This window comes from Cladophialophora psammophila, assembly GCF_000585535.1.
Source record: "Cladophialophora psammophila CBS 110553 chromosome Unknown aczJe-supercont1.2, whole genome shotgun sequence".
Lineage (NCBI taxonomy): Eukaryota > Fungi > Ascomycota > Eurotiomycetes > Chaetothyriales > Herpotrichiellaceae > Cladophialophora > Cladophialophora psammophila.
Window position 1 is genome coordinate 976,565 of NW_006912923.1, and position 14,624 is coordinate 991,188.

The window sequence follows — 14,624 nt, forward strand, 5'->3', positions numbered from 1 at the left end:
TTGGAGAGAGGACCTTGAGAATGAGCGACGGTGAGGACGAAGAGATTTCACCGATATCAGAGGCTGTGGGTGGGCGGTTTCAAGCCTGGCTGACCCAAAAAAGAGTCTCGGCATTTTCTAGGTTGCACCAGTGGGTTCGCTTCCATCGAGGAAGCACTCCTTAGAAGGCAGTCATGGGGTTGACGGACGACCCTCCATAACACCCATGTTATTCCATACGAAAATGTCCTTCTGTTTTCTTTCAAATCTTCCTATAATCTTCAAGATTATCCAGCTCCCTTGGACCCGCTGCCGCCTGTTCCTCCGGCCTGCCGTCCAGCACCAAATTGCATGGGCTGTTCCTCGACCATTTTCCTCCTGAGGGCATCTTCCACGACCTTCAAACTCTCGGTCTTGCCGCCCACGACCTTCTCGATGTCCTGCAGATTCTTGGTCAACTCTTCAACCTTGCCCTGGTAGAACTTTGTTGCGTCTGGGGGTGTCTTTTCCACGAAAAAGCCCGTGCCCACGTCGACCATTACCGTGGGGGATTTCGACGACGTTTGCGAAGAAGATGACGACGAGGAGGAAGAAGTAGAGAGTTTGGGCGCCGCCAGCGTGCCGGGCACGTAGAGGGACATTGTCAGGGGGATGAGCAGGGGCGTCTCTGTACAGAGGCGCCAGTTTCTCGTTAGCATTTTTACTCATTCGAATATCCATGTAATTTTTTTTGGTGGTCTCCCTCTTCTTCTTGCCTATTGGCGCGACAGCGCAGTTGGAGCCTCTCTCGCAAACAACGGCGCGAGAAGGGAAGAAAAGAGAAGCGTAGACAAGCCGAGAGCAACAAAGCCTGTGGGCCCGTGCAAAGAGTGTCTCGGGCAGGAGGGTTGGTACAGTTGTGTGTGCAAAATAAAATAGGGAGAACCCGCTCGTACCTCCACTTCTCCCCTGCACGCCATCCTGTATGCTGCGTATGCAGTCCTTGAAGCGCGATTGCGCGGCGCGCAGTCTCTGGTACGAGGAGCTCAGGTGCTCGAGCTCTTGGGACAGCCGCGCCTGCAGTGCAGAGAGTTGCTGTACGGAGAGTGTGTTGATGTCGACGGGAGTCTGCGCGGATTGAGACATAACTGTTTTCTCTCCTGGACGTAGTTCTCTTCTCGATGATTCTGCTGATGCTCTCTGCGTGGCAGGTTTTGAGCTGCGCTCTGGCTGCGGTCGCAAGGGTGCTCGGAGGGAGAATTAAGTGGTAGTGGTTGCTAAATAGTTTTCGAGCTTCGCGCCGGTTCAGTCGTAGACCGATGGGTCTGTTTTTCCCTCGATTGGAGGCGGGGAAAGTGGGCGCTGCGGGATATGAAGTTCAGCCTTGTGGACAAGGCTGTGAAACCTATCGAACTGTTCCCCTCTCAAAGAATATTTTCCAAAGCTCCTCGGTACTCTGTACTGCATATATATATCTTACATTGATGCGAGTGGGGTATCCTAGACTACAGCATGAGTATGCCTCACTTCTAAAAGTACATCAAAGCTGCTTCAATAGATCATGCACGAGCCCGACGGCATCACTGACGTTCACCTCTTGTTTGACCTTGAGTCTTCGACACTGTACCTCCACCTTCCCTTGCTCAAATCCTTTACCCACAACCACAATGACGGGGTACCCAATGGCATCAGCATCCTTCAACTTCCATCCTATTCCTTGCTCTTGCCTGTCGTCGAGGACGACATCGACGTCACCGAGGCTGGAAGAGGACAGTTGATCGCAAAGCTGCTCAGCAGCGCGTAACCTCTCCGCATGTGACGATTGAACAATGACAACAGCTTCGAAGGGCGCAATCGCTCTTGGCCAATTGAGACCAACGTCATCGGAAAGACATGATGCAACCGCTGCAATCAGACGAGACACGCCGATGCCGTGACAGCCCATCTCCACGGGCAATGCCTCTTTTCCATCACCTTGCCTAGCGACAAGATCGAGTTTGGAACTGTAACGGGTCCCTAGGTGGAAAGTGTGGCCGATCTCGATCGCTTTGTCCACTATCAGTCTGCCGGATTTGCATTCTGGGCAAGAGTCTCCGGATTCCTGCTTCAGCAAGTTTATTCCACCATTGCTGTCGTTCTGCGGAGCCTCAATAACGTAGGCGTCGACGTTGCGACTCATCGGAGGAGAAGCAACAATATGGCTAATTTCATCCAGCCGAAGGCGTGAGTCAAGGACATAGTATATCGATGGTCTTTTTGCAGGGGCATCCGCTGTGCCACTTGCTACGAGCTCCTTGAAACTCTCTGTTGGTCGCTCCAGCCCTGTATCTATTTCCAAGAAACCGTTAAGGGCTGCCTTGACGGCGTGTGCATTGATGGATCGTAATGGAGCTTTGTCTTCGGAGTTGCCGTAGGGGAGTAATGGTACAATAGCACGGACCAAACTCCGACGATCTGTGCTGAGAAAGTTCTCTTCAAGATAGGCTTGGCTAGGGTTGCTATCGGTAGCACCAACTTCAGGTACCTGAAGCGGTTGAGGTGGATACACCGGCTGCGAAACAAATTCTTCATTGCGCGCATAAGAGCATTCCGAACATGTGATCACAATGTCTTCTCCGGCGAAGTTGGGGAAGTGATACTCATGGCTGAGATTTCCTCCCATATCACCTGACACGGCTCTAGCCTCGACGTATTTGATCTTGAGTTCGTCGAGAAAGTTGCGGTATGCGCGTCTTATTTCGTCGTATGTTACGTGAGCATGTTCTGGGGTCGAGTCGAAAGTATAGAGATCTTTCATGAGAAATTCACGGCCCCGAAGTAGTCCGCCACGAGGCCGCTTCTCGTCGCGGTATTTTCGGCCAATCTGGTACAGACGGACAGGGAGCTGCTGTCTTGTCTGGATGATGTCGGAGAGCAAGGTGGTGATCTCTTCTTCGTGAGTAGGCGCTAACAGCCACCCGGTGTCCCTCCGGTCTTTAAACATGAACATTTCACCTCCACGTTTCAGACGTCCTGACTTCTCCCACAGCGCCTGCGAGGAGATAGAGGATAGCGAGACTTTAGACGCTTTGACTGATCTCATATGCTTGTCGATGAGCCGTTCTAGCTTCTCCTGAACTCGCAGTCCAAGGGGCAGCATCTGGAATATGCCAGCATAAGCCTGCCGAAGATAGCCAGCCCGGATCAGCAGTTGAGTAGCGTCTGGAGCGACATCGTGCTTTTGCACGTTGACTGTGGGAATCCAGAAGTCGGATATTCGTTGCCGCGCAGCAGTATGATTGTACCGAACACCAAAGCGGCTCCTTTGAGCAGGACGGGGCGCCACTCTCTTGGCTCTCCAGAACGGAACTGGAAGCTTCATATCTGACTCCTATCCCACTCCGACAGTTCACCCAGGCGCGCTACTGTTATTTCATTGTTGGTAACCCGACATGTTGTCAAGTCGGTGCTAATGACTCGAGGTTTCTGGATGAGGTTTTCTGAGCTCGCAGGTTGCACAGCAGCCTATCAAGCTGCGCTAGCCAAGGAGCTTAATTGCTTGCCAAGCGAACTAAAAAGCTTAACCTTTGGTTCACCTCTGAAATCGTTCACCTTTGAAATAATTGACTGCGAGGCTGGCATAGTTCTTTTCAAATATGGCAGCGGACAGCCATACTAGTCGTGCATTCCTGCAAAGTCGGAAGATGCAATGGATGATAGCTTCATCGGTGCCTATCTATCTACCCGTTCTAGAGACAAAATGGCCGTGAAGATGAGGTATGCTTCCAAAAATCTCAGACGAAATCTCAGAAGAAACCAGTTCCCACTTCCCGCTACATGCTTCATTCATTTGTCCCTTTGTAGATCGGTGGAGTGATACCACCCAGGGATGAGATGGACTCGAATCTGATAGGTTCACCAAATCTTGTCAATTGTTGGCGGCATGGCTCACCCATGGCTTGCCAGCCAAATCCCGTGTGAATCTTGTGCGTGTGTCAGGACTGCAGCAGTTGATGTCCGCCACATTCGACAACCGCTCACATCTTGACGACCTCATAACCCCCGACCTCTCAGCTTCTCAGCGACTTTCCATCAAGATAAAAAATGATTGTCTCTAGGCTCATCATCACCCTACCCGCCTTGTTATTCCCTTTCCTCGCCGCGGCATATCCTGCTACCGTTGGCAAGCAGGACGTTTTCGTCAACAATACCGTCCACTCTGTTGAACCACCTTCGCACATACTCCAAAAGCGATACAAGAACAAATCCTGGGACCCGCCATATAAAGGAAAACCACCCGCCTGGTCCTCACAAGAGGACGCAGCCTTCCCTATCCCCAGCTTTGAGCGTACTTGCGTCACCGACGCCCGCGTCGCCCTCTGGAAATGGCGCTACCTCTGTGACCGGGCGTTCGACGAGTCACTCAAGACGACAAATCCACGCACCCGGATCCAGTTCTGCTTTCATCCCTCTCCCTCCGCGGAACTCTGCTGTGACACGGATGGCAACGCCAAATACGGCCAAACCTGCCTCTCCTCGCCGCTGTGGCCGCAGGACGAACAACAGGCAGCATGGTGCAGCAACAACTGCCGCCTGTCGTTGGGGCCCTGCATCTTCGGGGAGTACGCGGAAATAAACAACCCAGAGAACGTGTGCAAATGCCAGTTCGAGAAATGTTATATACCAGACGAGTTCAACTGGATGGGCATCAATCCCGAGACGGACGGCAGTGGATACCCCGGCCTGAAGGTGGAATCGTATCTACACGAGGTGAAGACCTGGTATGCGCGTGGCCTAGGATCTCACCTGTCACCCGGCGATCACGTTACCAACACCGATCCGGAAGGAGGTTTATGGCTCTGATTCCAAGTTTGTCCTTGAGAGCCGAACTGGCCCTCTACGCTTTCATGGTGCGGCAAAACGAGAGGTTAGGTCGATTTGGTTGGCGATATTGCAGCTACCTAAGCATTCAGGTGTCTCGAGGGAATATCCGCTATAGAAATAGAATGACGCTCATGTAATCAGTATCCTTGGAGGCGGACGATGGCGATAGAGTTAGTAGTATCCCAAGAGATTTCTTTGAATCAGAACCCTACAAATCCACCACACGACATCAACTTTCCCAGGACCCAAAACACAGCGCAAGACGCTGAGCGCATGCCATTCTTGAGACATAGTAGTAACTCACACAGCACGTGCAACCTGGCAGGGCCCTCCACCCAATATCAATGTATATGTACATATATAATTCACACTCGCAAAATGATCTCCAAGAACAGCCTTCGACCTGGGTGAGCCCACTTGTGAGCGAGGATCCATTCCAAACAGGGCAAGCAGTTTCTTCAACCAAAAAACCCCCGGCTGTGCCTTCGCGGGCGCTGGTACTTCGAGTACCAGGTTGCGGCGTTTCTGACCTGGGTTCAGTTTTTGCAATTTTTGTCGGCGGATATATGGGTTGTTATTTGCTTTTCTTTCCTTTTCTTTTCCTTTGACCTTTTTGAGCGCAATACTATTTGATGAGAATATTTGTGTGGGGGTGAGGCAGAAAACTCTGCATTTGCTGTCTGGTCATATTAGCGATGCTCAGAGAGCACCGTCAGCATTGCAAGAATGGCTGGAATGGAGCGGGTCTGGCAGGCCGGTGGACAAATTCTCTGAGATTGGGTGCAAACCCGCACCAGAGTAGTCCAAACAAGATGAATTATGCAAGGAGGCCGATCATCAGCTAAGAATGAGTACTCGAGAGAGAGGTCCCTCGACGACATAGTCGCAATGAAATCCACCGCGACCTCGACGAGGTTGTATATCTCCTTCATGAATGGCTATTAACGCCATTTGAACCATCAATTCGCTCCTTCAACTCACGGTACTCCTCCTGTGCTTCTCTCTCCCTTCTCATCACAAAGTTCGCTTCATCCCTAAGCCTCTCCAACCTCCTTGCCAGCGCACCCTCTTCACCAATCTGCAGGGTCCTAAAGGCATCCAACTGCGCCCTCTGCTCCTCAATTTGTTCATAGACTGTGGCAATCTTCTGCTTGAGGGTCTTTTGCCGCGCTTGATACCCTCCTAAGTGCAAGGATAATTTTTTCTCGAGTTTATTGCCCGCTTCTGCGGCAGAGAGGAGGCCCTGTTGTGCGGACTTGAAAGCAGATAAGTATTCTCCTGCGGTTGTGTTCGCGGTGAATTTGAGTGGCAACGCGTTTCTTTCATTCTCTGAACTGGCAAGGGCTTCCACGGCGGCAACGTAGGCTTGGCGATCCGTCTCGTTTTGTGTATCTTTCAACTGCTGACGAGCTTTCTCGAGAAGTTCGTCAGGCAGGGATACCAACTGCGGAGGTTTGCCAATCACCTTGGAACCAGCAAGAGGAAACTTGCGCGCATCATTTGCCATGAGCAAGGCAGCTTCTCGGGCGATCATTGCTCGGATTGGATCAGTTATGGATGTAGCATCCGAGGCGAGTGCATCGTAGTCGACAGTGGTGGGTCGAGGCAGGGCTCGTTGATAGACTTGAGTCTGTCGTCTGAACTCTGCAGCTGCTGCCGCTTCCCGCGCTTGACGCTCGCGCTCGTCGATTTCATCTTGGTCCTCCCTTTCTAGAGCGGCACCGCCGGTAGCCTCTTCCTGTTCTGATGGCAGCACTTCCAGTTCCCACTCTGTCTCTTTGGGTTTGGGTAGAGAGGCGAGCTTCGCTCTGACTGATTGCCTCGCAGCATTCTCGGCTAATCGTATATCCCGTGGAGTTTGCGCAACAAACTGTCGCTCGCCTCTTTCATTGATTGTCAAATTATCACGGGGAGTGCGCAATGGAGTGGCCCCGGGGAATTGTCCCACAGCTTGCGCTTGACGCAAGGGTGTCGCCATTGGATTAGGAGTGACCATTTGCTGCCTTCGAGGAGCAATCCCCTCAAATCCTGTGGAGCTAATGCCCTCATGCAGCGGAGCATTCTCCCCGCCCAATAGCGATGATTGGGTTTCCGTCAGTGCTCTGATGTTTCTAATTTCATTTGCGATATGGTCTTCTTCCGCAGGCGCTCGAGGAGTTCGAATAGGTGTCGCTCCGATCATATTTGAATAGTTGGAGACCAGCCCTCGTTGGTCTTCGTCCTCTTGCCCGGCTGCTTTCACAGCCCGATAACCCGCCATGCCTATCTTGATGATTTCTTCCAGCTCGCTCTCGCTGACTTGAGGCGCAGGCAGGTTCAAGGCTCTTCGCTTGCTTTGTTGCTCAGCTTCCCGTAGTCGTTGCATTTGGCCAGCTCTCGCTGCAGCTGCTGCCATTGCAGACGAAGATTTATCTTTGTCTTGTTTCTGCCGTTTGGTATCGACAATATCTTCAGAATCCCCTTGTCTCTTTCGTGCTAGCTGCTGTTTGCGGGGGTCGAACATTTGCCGTTCGCGCTCATTCTTGGCCAGCTCCTCCTGCGTATCGTGGAAGCCCGGCGCAGCCTGCTTTTCAAATGGAATGTCTGCGTTGTAATCCATCTGACCCTTCTTGTGGGTGGTGACCTTGATATTAATGCCGGCATTTTTTAGCTCTCGCCGCTTCTGCAGCACGGCAAGCCTCCGTGATTCCTCGAGTTGTCGCTCGCGTGCTTTGCGCTTCGCTTTCTTCCCTTGTGTGTTCGCCAGCCGGGCGCGAGCCTCACTGAGCATTTCTTTCTCATCTTCGTCAAGGTCGATGGTGTCCGGTCGCGCAGGCTTGGATTCTGGGTCGGGGTCAAGTTCGCCGGGACGCAGTCTTCGAACCTGATCGCCTGTCGGTGCTGCGGTTTCTCCACCTTCTGGGCCTCCAAGGCCCAACTCATCGTTCTCGCGGGCCTCCGCTTCGTCGAGGAGCTTCTGGTAGCGTTCGAGGCACTGAGTAGCGGTTCTTCCAACAATAGGCGCAATTGTCCGCCATTGCGTGGGCATCAACTTTGCTAGATGTAACAACTTCTCATCCTCTTCTTTGGACCATTCGATCTTGCGAATGCCCGGGTCCAGCCATTCTGTCCATCTCGCCTTGCACTGTTTCGGGGTTTTCCGCGCTAGTAGCGACGAAACTCGAGCCCACTGGTTCAGTCCATATTTTGAGACAGATGCTTTGAGGATTTCATCTTCAATGTTGGTCCAAACACCTCCTTTGACGACTGGCATCTTGCCGCCGTGTATGTCGCCGCAGTGGGTAAGGACAGTGCTGGATCAACTGCGCGAGGTGGAATTTGCAGAACTTTGGCGCAGGCAACTTTGATGGAGGGTGCAGACGGAGGTGTACAACACCCGCTTTTAGCGTAGATCCATTTGTAGTTTAGCGCTGTCATTATAGTCTTGGCAATAGTTTTGAATATTACATTTCCGCCCCCAAATTTCACTTTTCCTTCTCTACTCATCACCACCACCGTCACCACCACCACCACGCCGCCGCCGCCGTCGCTCGGTAAGTGATTTCCTATTTATAGCCCTTTCGAAGCCTCATATCATCTATTTCTCAGCTCAAAATGAGTCTGGTTTGTATATTTTAGCCCAAAAATAGTGGTGCACGCTAAAAGCGGGTGTTGTACACCTCCGTGTGTAGTCTCGCTCTGATGTTCGAGCATCTCGAGAAAATAGTGGAGTCAAGCTTCGGATCGGAAGAACTTGGTGCCGACATAAAACACAGCCACGAAGCATCTTCACCACCTTGCCATCCTGGCCATCCAATCTCACCTCCAGGCCGTTCATTTATGGCTTTATTCTTATAAATCTGGCTGCATCTACTCCTTCGTATACTCACCGAATTGACATGCAGACCCGTCCTGGCCTTCAGCCTAATGCAGCATGCACGCTCCTTTCCGAGGGCGACTTGGCTCTCCAGCCCAATCACTTCTGCTCACTTCAACCATGGTTTCCTTGGTTCTCGTGAAAGAGTCTCATGAGCTGAATGCCAAATCTTGATATACGGGAGCTCACGGGGCTGGAAATGGGCAACCTGAGGTTGCCAAGGTGGGCTATTTTCCCTTCCCTATGCTACTTTGCTCTCGTTTTGTTTTGAATCGCAGCCACCAGACAATGGGTGAAACATCTCTTCTGGCCTCTCAAAACTATAGCAATGATCTTTCGAAGCAGTTTAAACCATTATCCGGAGTGGTTACTTTGCCTCCGAGTACAGCACTTCCCTGCTGCTGGATAGAGACGCAGGATCCGTCAGGCTCGGGCAGGCTTTTTTTACCGCAATCCTGCAACGGGTCAAAGATCGTGGACGAAGCCACTTGTGCGAGTCCTTCCGCCTGGCTGGATAAAATCTCAAACACAAGATGTGAAGGCCATTTTCATTCCCCTAGCGACACAGACGGGCTCCGTTGAGCGGGCTGGACGGGCCCTTTAGGCACAGCCACGGTCTATCACAACAGCGCCCGGCAATATAACAGCTCGAGCGAAAACGAACGTTGTCCGAAATTAGCTAGCTCCAATCCATTCACTGCAAAATGCCCTGGCCACAATGAGTATGAGTGCTGAGGAGACTAAACTGCCTGTACCTGAATCTGAACATGCCTACACACTCCATGAATTCACGGAACCGAACAATCCTCCTGAAAGTATCCTCGGAAATTCACCTCTGCTCTTGCTCAAACAACTTCTGCGATGGAACAGGTCACCATCTTTGGGGCAAGCCTGGCTGCCAGACAGGTCAAGATAGTTGGACAAACTCTGGGTCGCCGCAAAAAGATGCCAGAAGCCTCCAAGAAGGCTGTTGTTCAAGCCGGCGCCCTCAGCATCAAGACAGGCCGAGCGGTCAAAAGGTTAATGGGTGAAATGATCGATGTGGCTGACAAGAAGGGCAACTATAAGCCGAAATCCAATCAGGTTGTGCCTCTCGCTGGGCAAGCTCGACCTGGAGTTACTTACCAAGCGCCCACGTACGATATCAACAGCAGCAATAGATCGACAGCTTTCAAGATACGGAAGCGTATTTCTAGACATGGGGCTGTCGCTGGGAAAGGGTGGCAATGGTATCAGGAGACATTTCTGATCAACAGCGCATGTCCTTCCCACTTCGACCGGCCCCTTTCGCAGTCTCTGCGCATCGCAAAGCGCCCTTGATGTACTCTACCAGCTTTGCGCCGATGCTAGTATACGAATGTCATCGACATCGATGAATGCCAAATTGATTTGCGGATGTTAAATGCCAGAATACCTTAAACAGTCAACCCTGCTCCCTTGTGTTGCGCTTGTCCACTTTCCTCCCGTCTAGATGATGCAAATCTGCCGCCCACCGTCGGTCGAGTAAGTCCCCTTTGAAGATCCACTGCTTGGAGTCGAGGATTCTTCATCCTTTTTCACCGACTGCAGCCTTATCTCGGGAACGCGGCCTTTCGCAGGCCTTGTCACGATAGTGCCTAAGCTGCTGTCTCGTTTGGTAGCTTGATGAATCTCACATCCCATCGGGAAACCGGCTCGCTATTCTAACTTGATCGTTTTCCCTTGGTCAGTATTGCTCCTCTCCGCCTTCTTCGTCTCCTCCTCATCCTCCTCCTGCTGCTGATGGCGCCGCCGCGGCTGAATGAAGATTGCAAAGTGTCGTGGTGCCAGAAGTCCGTATGCAGCTGAGACAAATTCTCATTTTGTCTTTCAAAGTCTTCAGCTGCCTGTCAAGCGAATTCGCGTCGATCGGTTTATGATTCTCGCACCACTGGTTGATATTTTGCTCGATATAATATCGTTGCGTGTGACTTGTAATCGTCTTTATCTTTTCGATGATGTGAGATATGGGAACCTCGATCATTTTCAATGGCCCGTATTTGCGGTTAAGTTTCTCGTATTTCTCACTGCTTTCTTCACCCCAGCCGCAGTCACATCGGCCATTCATTCCTCTGATGATCAACTGACCAATTTCCGCTCGCATCTGGTTCCTTCGCTCTTCTAAAATGTCTGAGAAAATTAGCTCGCAGTTTAATATGCACATATAACATGTGCTCCATTCAAGGCCTTTCATACAGATAACTTTCCAAGGTATAAATTGACTGAGAAGATCATTGTCCAAAAGTGCCAAGTAAGTTTCTTTGAAGGAAATGGTGAGGTACAGAGCCACCTTTGCAAACAAGTCGGCATCGTTAAATAAGAAGGCTGTGGCTATAAAATATCCCGCGGCTTTCAGACTTAGAAAGTCTACCTCAGGTCTCAACCACAGCCCACTTGCGTATTTGAGGGCAATATGAAGATCGTACTTGTCGGTCACGATAGCGATTTGAAGGATTCCTTTCGCCGACATTGTCGAAGCCGCCGGCACGAGATCGTTGCGATGGTGGATCACGCAACAGATGATGCTGAAGGCACGGCCATCGTCCTCCGGGAGGAGAATTTCTCGCGGCAATGCCTTGGAATGGTCTTGATCCGTATTCCAGCAGGGTTCGAACATGGTGCTGAAGACTCTCGAGGCACATCGGAGAATTTGCGAATAGACTCTCAGCCGTATCTTCTCCGGCCCAACGATCAGAACGACATCGCCATCCGGAGAGATGTCTGCGACCGCAGACGACCTGCTGCTACGCTCTGCTACATCCATCTCGGGGCCTTCAAGGCCGGATGGATCGCGAGCGACACGGAAGAGCGGCCAGCAAGCTCTATACCTGTGACTTTCGTGCGCGAAGAAAAACAACAAATGTGTTAGACCTGAGGTCGCGGTAAGCGGCTGAGCGGTGAAGCTTGACAAGGCCTCCAGAATCCTTTACGACACCTGAGGCTAACATAGGTAGCTGGTGTCCTTGAACTGGAATGTGGTGATACGATAGTGATGGGCGTGACACGTTTCAGCTCAGCATGCTGTCTTTTCTGTATGTATTCAGGTATTTATTCGCTGCGTTTGTTGTGTTTGCTGTGTTTGCCGCATTTGCGATGATGTGAGGGCTCGGCATCGAGCTTGCCTTCACGTCCTTGTCTCGACGATGCTAGTCCTCATCCGCCACAGGATATTCTTTTCCCAGCTTCAGTTATAGTGTCCAATTTGAACGAATGGTGCCTTGACCTGGGTCAATGGTGAAGAGACTGAATTACGTTTTGAAAGCCTAAATGAGTACAGAGAAATGAGCATGGGGCATCGTCATTTTACTATCAATGCCCTCCGTGATATCTTCGCCCTTCGTACTCAAATGTCTTTCAACCAATCTCGCAACTCGTAGCAGTGGAAGACCGCAGCGAACCTCCGCCCACGGAAGCTGATACAAGTCCTTTCAGCATATTTATCCTCGTGAGTGCGCCTTGCTGTGAAGGCCTTCGCATGAAATAGCAACATGGTCTCCTCCTAGTTGGTCTAAACCATGTCTAGACGACTGCATCTTTGCCAGGAGAGTACGATTGCGGGCTGGTTTCTCTCTGAGCAGCCAATCTGTGTCCATCTTATCAGTCACATTTCAATAATACTATGCAAAACCAAACCCAGAAAAGTCGATCAGCAAATAACAAATCCGCCACTCACTTGTATTTCTCTCTCTTGTGCAACCACATGGTTAGTATAGCCAACCCGATCATCACCGGGCCACCGATAAACAAGACGGTTGCGAATCCGGCCGTATACTTTGGGGCATGGATTTGCTGCCAGATGATCAGAGGGAGCCAGATCTGGATCACGTACGCCATCTGGTTCATGCCGCCGGTGACCATGGCCCGCTCTTCATTGTCCGCAGAGCAGATTTCGTGAGCCCAACTACGAGGAAGAAACAGGTCAGTGTTCAGTGCAAGAACAACAACCATGTGCGCAGATCGGGTACTTAGTTCTTACCTCATGATGATCCCAGCAAGCGCGGCGCCGACTCCCATCAGAATGTAGCATGCCCACCGCCAGCCGTCAGGGATGTCCCATATCCAGAGTGATATGTAGCAGATGATGTTGAAGATCTTGGACACTGACTGTTAGACTCGGATCCGTGAATCTGCAGAAGCGTGAAGGGGGGACTTTGGTTGTTTGCCTCAGACTTACACCTCCAATGATTATTGAGGGCCATCTTCGACCTTTCAAGACAGAGTCGGACGTCCAGGCAAAAACCAGAGTGCAAAAGACTTGCACTCCGTACGTCGAGGTGGGATAGTTATTGATTTGTGGTATGCTGTATTTGGGGGTTGTTGAGTCCTTTAAAAACTGGGCAAAGACTGGTTGTCCAGAAGCACCGCCATTGTTCCAGCAGCTTATTGGAAACACTTGGTGTTAGCCCACAGACTGGCAGCAAGAGGGTGGAGATGGGTCTTTGCTTACACGTAAAGGGGTATGAGGCACCAGATGTGCCATGAAGTCAGAATCTTCCAGAACTTGGCTCGCGTGTACGGCTGACGAGTCGCTCGCCCTTCAAGTTGTATCCGCTTTCTTGCCAGAGCGATATCCTGTGTTCAAAGGGGAGATTAGAATATTAGGCCCCGCATGTCATTTTCATCCTGCGGGACCAAGAACCTGAGCCCTAAACTGACCTGTTCCGTGAAATACCAGGCACGAGTGATGTCTGGAAAATCGGGTATTATGAAAAACCCAGCAATAGCCACAGGGAGCGAGATGACGCCGTCCATGATATACAGCCTGTGTTTCTTGCGGTTAGGAGAGAGTTGTCAAGAAGCATAACCCACACGTCAACATACCATTGCCAGCCACGAAGACCTCCAACGCCGTCCAGGTGGTAGACGGCAGCCATCAGATAGCCAGAGAACATAGTACCGATGGGATAGGCAGCCTGAAAGATGCAAGACCTCTTGGCTAATTCATCCGATCGATACCAAGATCCAATGATGTATATCATGCCAGGATAGAGTGCACTTTCGAACAAGCCTGGATCAAAGTCAGTAACGATGTCTGGATGCGAGGATCTCAAAACGCATGCACATTGCAACAAAATAATCCTTGAGGCTTACCAACGAAGAAACGGATGGCGTAGAATTGATGAGCATCTCGAGCTCGAGAAGATGCCATGGTGCAAATAGTCCACAGGAGCTATAAACTGTGAATGATTGTCATGCGCAAGAAAAGAGTGTGTTGCCCGACCTCCATGCATGGAATAAAGATAGATGGCCTCACGCGTGTGAGAATCATATTGGTAGGCAGGCCGCCAATAACATATCCCGCAGAATAGCACGTCTGCATATAGTTCAATTGGTTGCCGTAAAGGTTGAGATCCTCTTTCCTATTCTTGCTGTTAGACTGCACCTCTACCAAGACCGTCCGCTTTTCCATTCTCACATTCCAGAAACAAATGCATTGTTCAAGTTTGCTTGATCAAGGTATTTAATAAAGTATCCTGAGATTCACTGTCATCAAAATGCTTGTTGCTCAACGTTTGAAAGACCTTACCGAGACAGCCAAAAGTCAACAGAGCGCAGTCGAGTTTGAACACGAATTTTCTTTCTTCTGGAGACTTGTCAAGTGAGTCCCAGATGTAACTCCTCCAATTCCTCTTTGCTGTAGGGGTTTCTGGGACCAGGTCCTCCGCTCGTGCTTGGGGGTCACAAGAGGGGGAGCTCTCGAGCTCTTCGACGTGTGGGTACGGTTTCGAATCCATGATTGAACCAGAACCGGGTTTCTGTTGCTGCTTGGGACCGCGGTCTGGAATAAAGCTGCGGTGTTGCATCTAGCAAGGGAAGGGTCTGCTATATATATGGAGGTGAAAGTGGGAAGGGGGGTGGTGGTTGGTGTGGATACCTGCGACTCTATACCCCATTTCGGCGAGGCTGCTTGTATGCGGGGGCCGGGGAA

The 14,624-nt window shown here is 51.0% G+C and overlaps 7 protein-coding genes across 7 annotated transcripts; 2 read left to right on the forward strand and 5 right to left on the reverse strand.

The window, feature by feature from the left end:
- Positions 1 to 266: 266 nt before the first annotated feature.
- On the reverse strand, positions 267 to 1,104 carry A1O5_01675 (uncharacterized protein; the record flags this gene model as incomplete). The annotated part of the gene is made up of 2 exons (XM_007742291.1): positions 267 to 646; positions 915 to 1,104. The coding sequence occupies 2 exons, from the start codon at positions 1,102 to 1,104 to the stop codon at positions 267 to 269; spliced, it is 570 nt and encodes a 189-aa protein (XP_007740481.1).
- A 394-nt stretch (positions 1,105 to 1,498) lies between these two features.
- A1O5_01676 (prolyl-tRNA synthetase) lies at positions 1,499 to 3,319 on the reverse strand (the record flags this gene model as incomplete). Its single annotated transcript, XM_007742292.1, has 1 exon — positions 1,499 to 3,319. One exon carries the CDS (start codon positions 3,317 to 3,319, stop codon positions 1,499 to 1,501), a length of 1,821 nt encoding a protein of 606 aa, XP_007740482.1.
- A 722-nt stretch (positions 3,320 to 4,041) lies between these two features.
- A1O5_01677 (uncharacterized protein) lies at positions 4,042 to 4,800 on the forward strand (the record flags this gene model as incomplete). Its single annotated transcript, XM_007742293.1, has 1 exon — positions 4,042 to 4,800. The coding sequence occupies one exon, from the start codon at positions 4,042 to 4,044 to the stop codon at positions 4,798 to 4,800; it is 759 nt and encodes a 252-aa protein (XP_007740483.1).
- Positions 4,801 to 5,749: 949 nt separating this feature from the next.
- Positions 5,750 to 8,074, reverse strand: A1O5_01678 (pre-mRNA-splicing factor cef1; the record flags this gene model as incomplete). Its single annotated transcript, XM_007742294.1, has 1 exon — positions 5,750 to 8,074. One exon carries the CDS (start codon positions 8,072 to 8,074, stop codon positions 5,750 to 5,752), a length of 2,325 nt encoding a protein of 774 aa, XP_007740484.1.
- Positions 8,075 to 9,538: 1,464 nt separating this feature from the next.
- A1O5_01679 (uncharacterized protein) lies at positions 9,539 to 9,997 on the forward strand (the record flags this gene model as incomplete). Its single annotated transcript, XM_007742295.1, has 1 exon — positions 9,539 to 9,997. The coding sequence occupies one exon, from the start codon at positions 9,539 to 9,541 to the stop codon at positions 9,995 to 9,997; it is 459 nt and encodes a 152-aa protein (XP_007740485.1).
- A 421-nt stretch (positions 9,998 to 10,418) lies between these two features.
- A1O5_01680 (uncharacterized protein) lies at positions 10,419 to 11,459 on the reverse strand (the record flags this gene model as incomplete). Its single annotated transcript, XM_007742296.1, has 2 exons — positions 10,419 to 10,825; positions 10,892 to 11,459. 2 exons carry the CDS (start codon positions 11,457 to 11,459, stop codon positions 10,419 to 10,421), a joined length of 975 nt encoding a protein of 324 aa, XP_007740486.1.
- Positions 11,460 to 12,364: 905 nt separating this feature from the next.
- Positions 12,365 to 14,430, reverse strand: A1O5_01681 (uncharacterized protein; the record flags this gene model as incomplete). The annotated part of the gene is made up of 10 exons (XM_007742297.1): positions 12,365 to 12,596; positions 12,672 to 12,787; positions 12,870 to 13,074; positions 13,143 to 13,267; positions 13,352 to 13,457; positions 13,517 to 13,703; positions 13,787 to 13,865; positions 13,917 to 14,055; positions 14,112 to 14,169; positions 14,223 to 14,430. 10 exons carry the CDS (start codon positions 14,428 to 14,430, stop codon positions 12,365 to 12,367), a joined length of 1,455 nt encoding a protein of 484 aa, XP_007740487.1.
- Between the last annotated feature and the right edge of the window lie 194 nt (positions 14,431 to 14,624).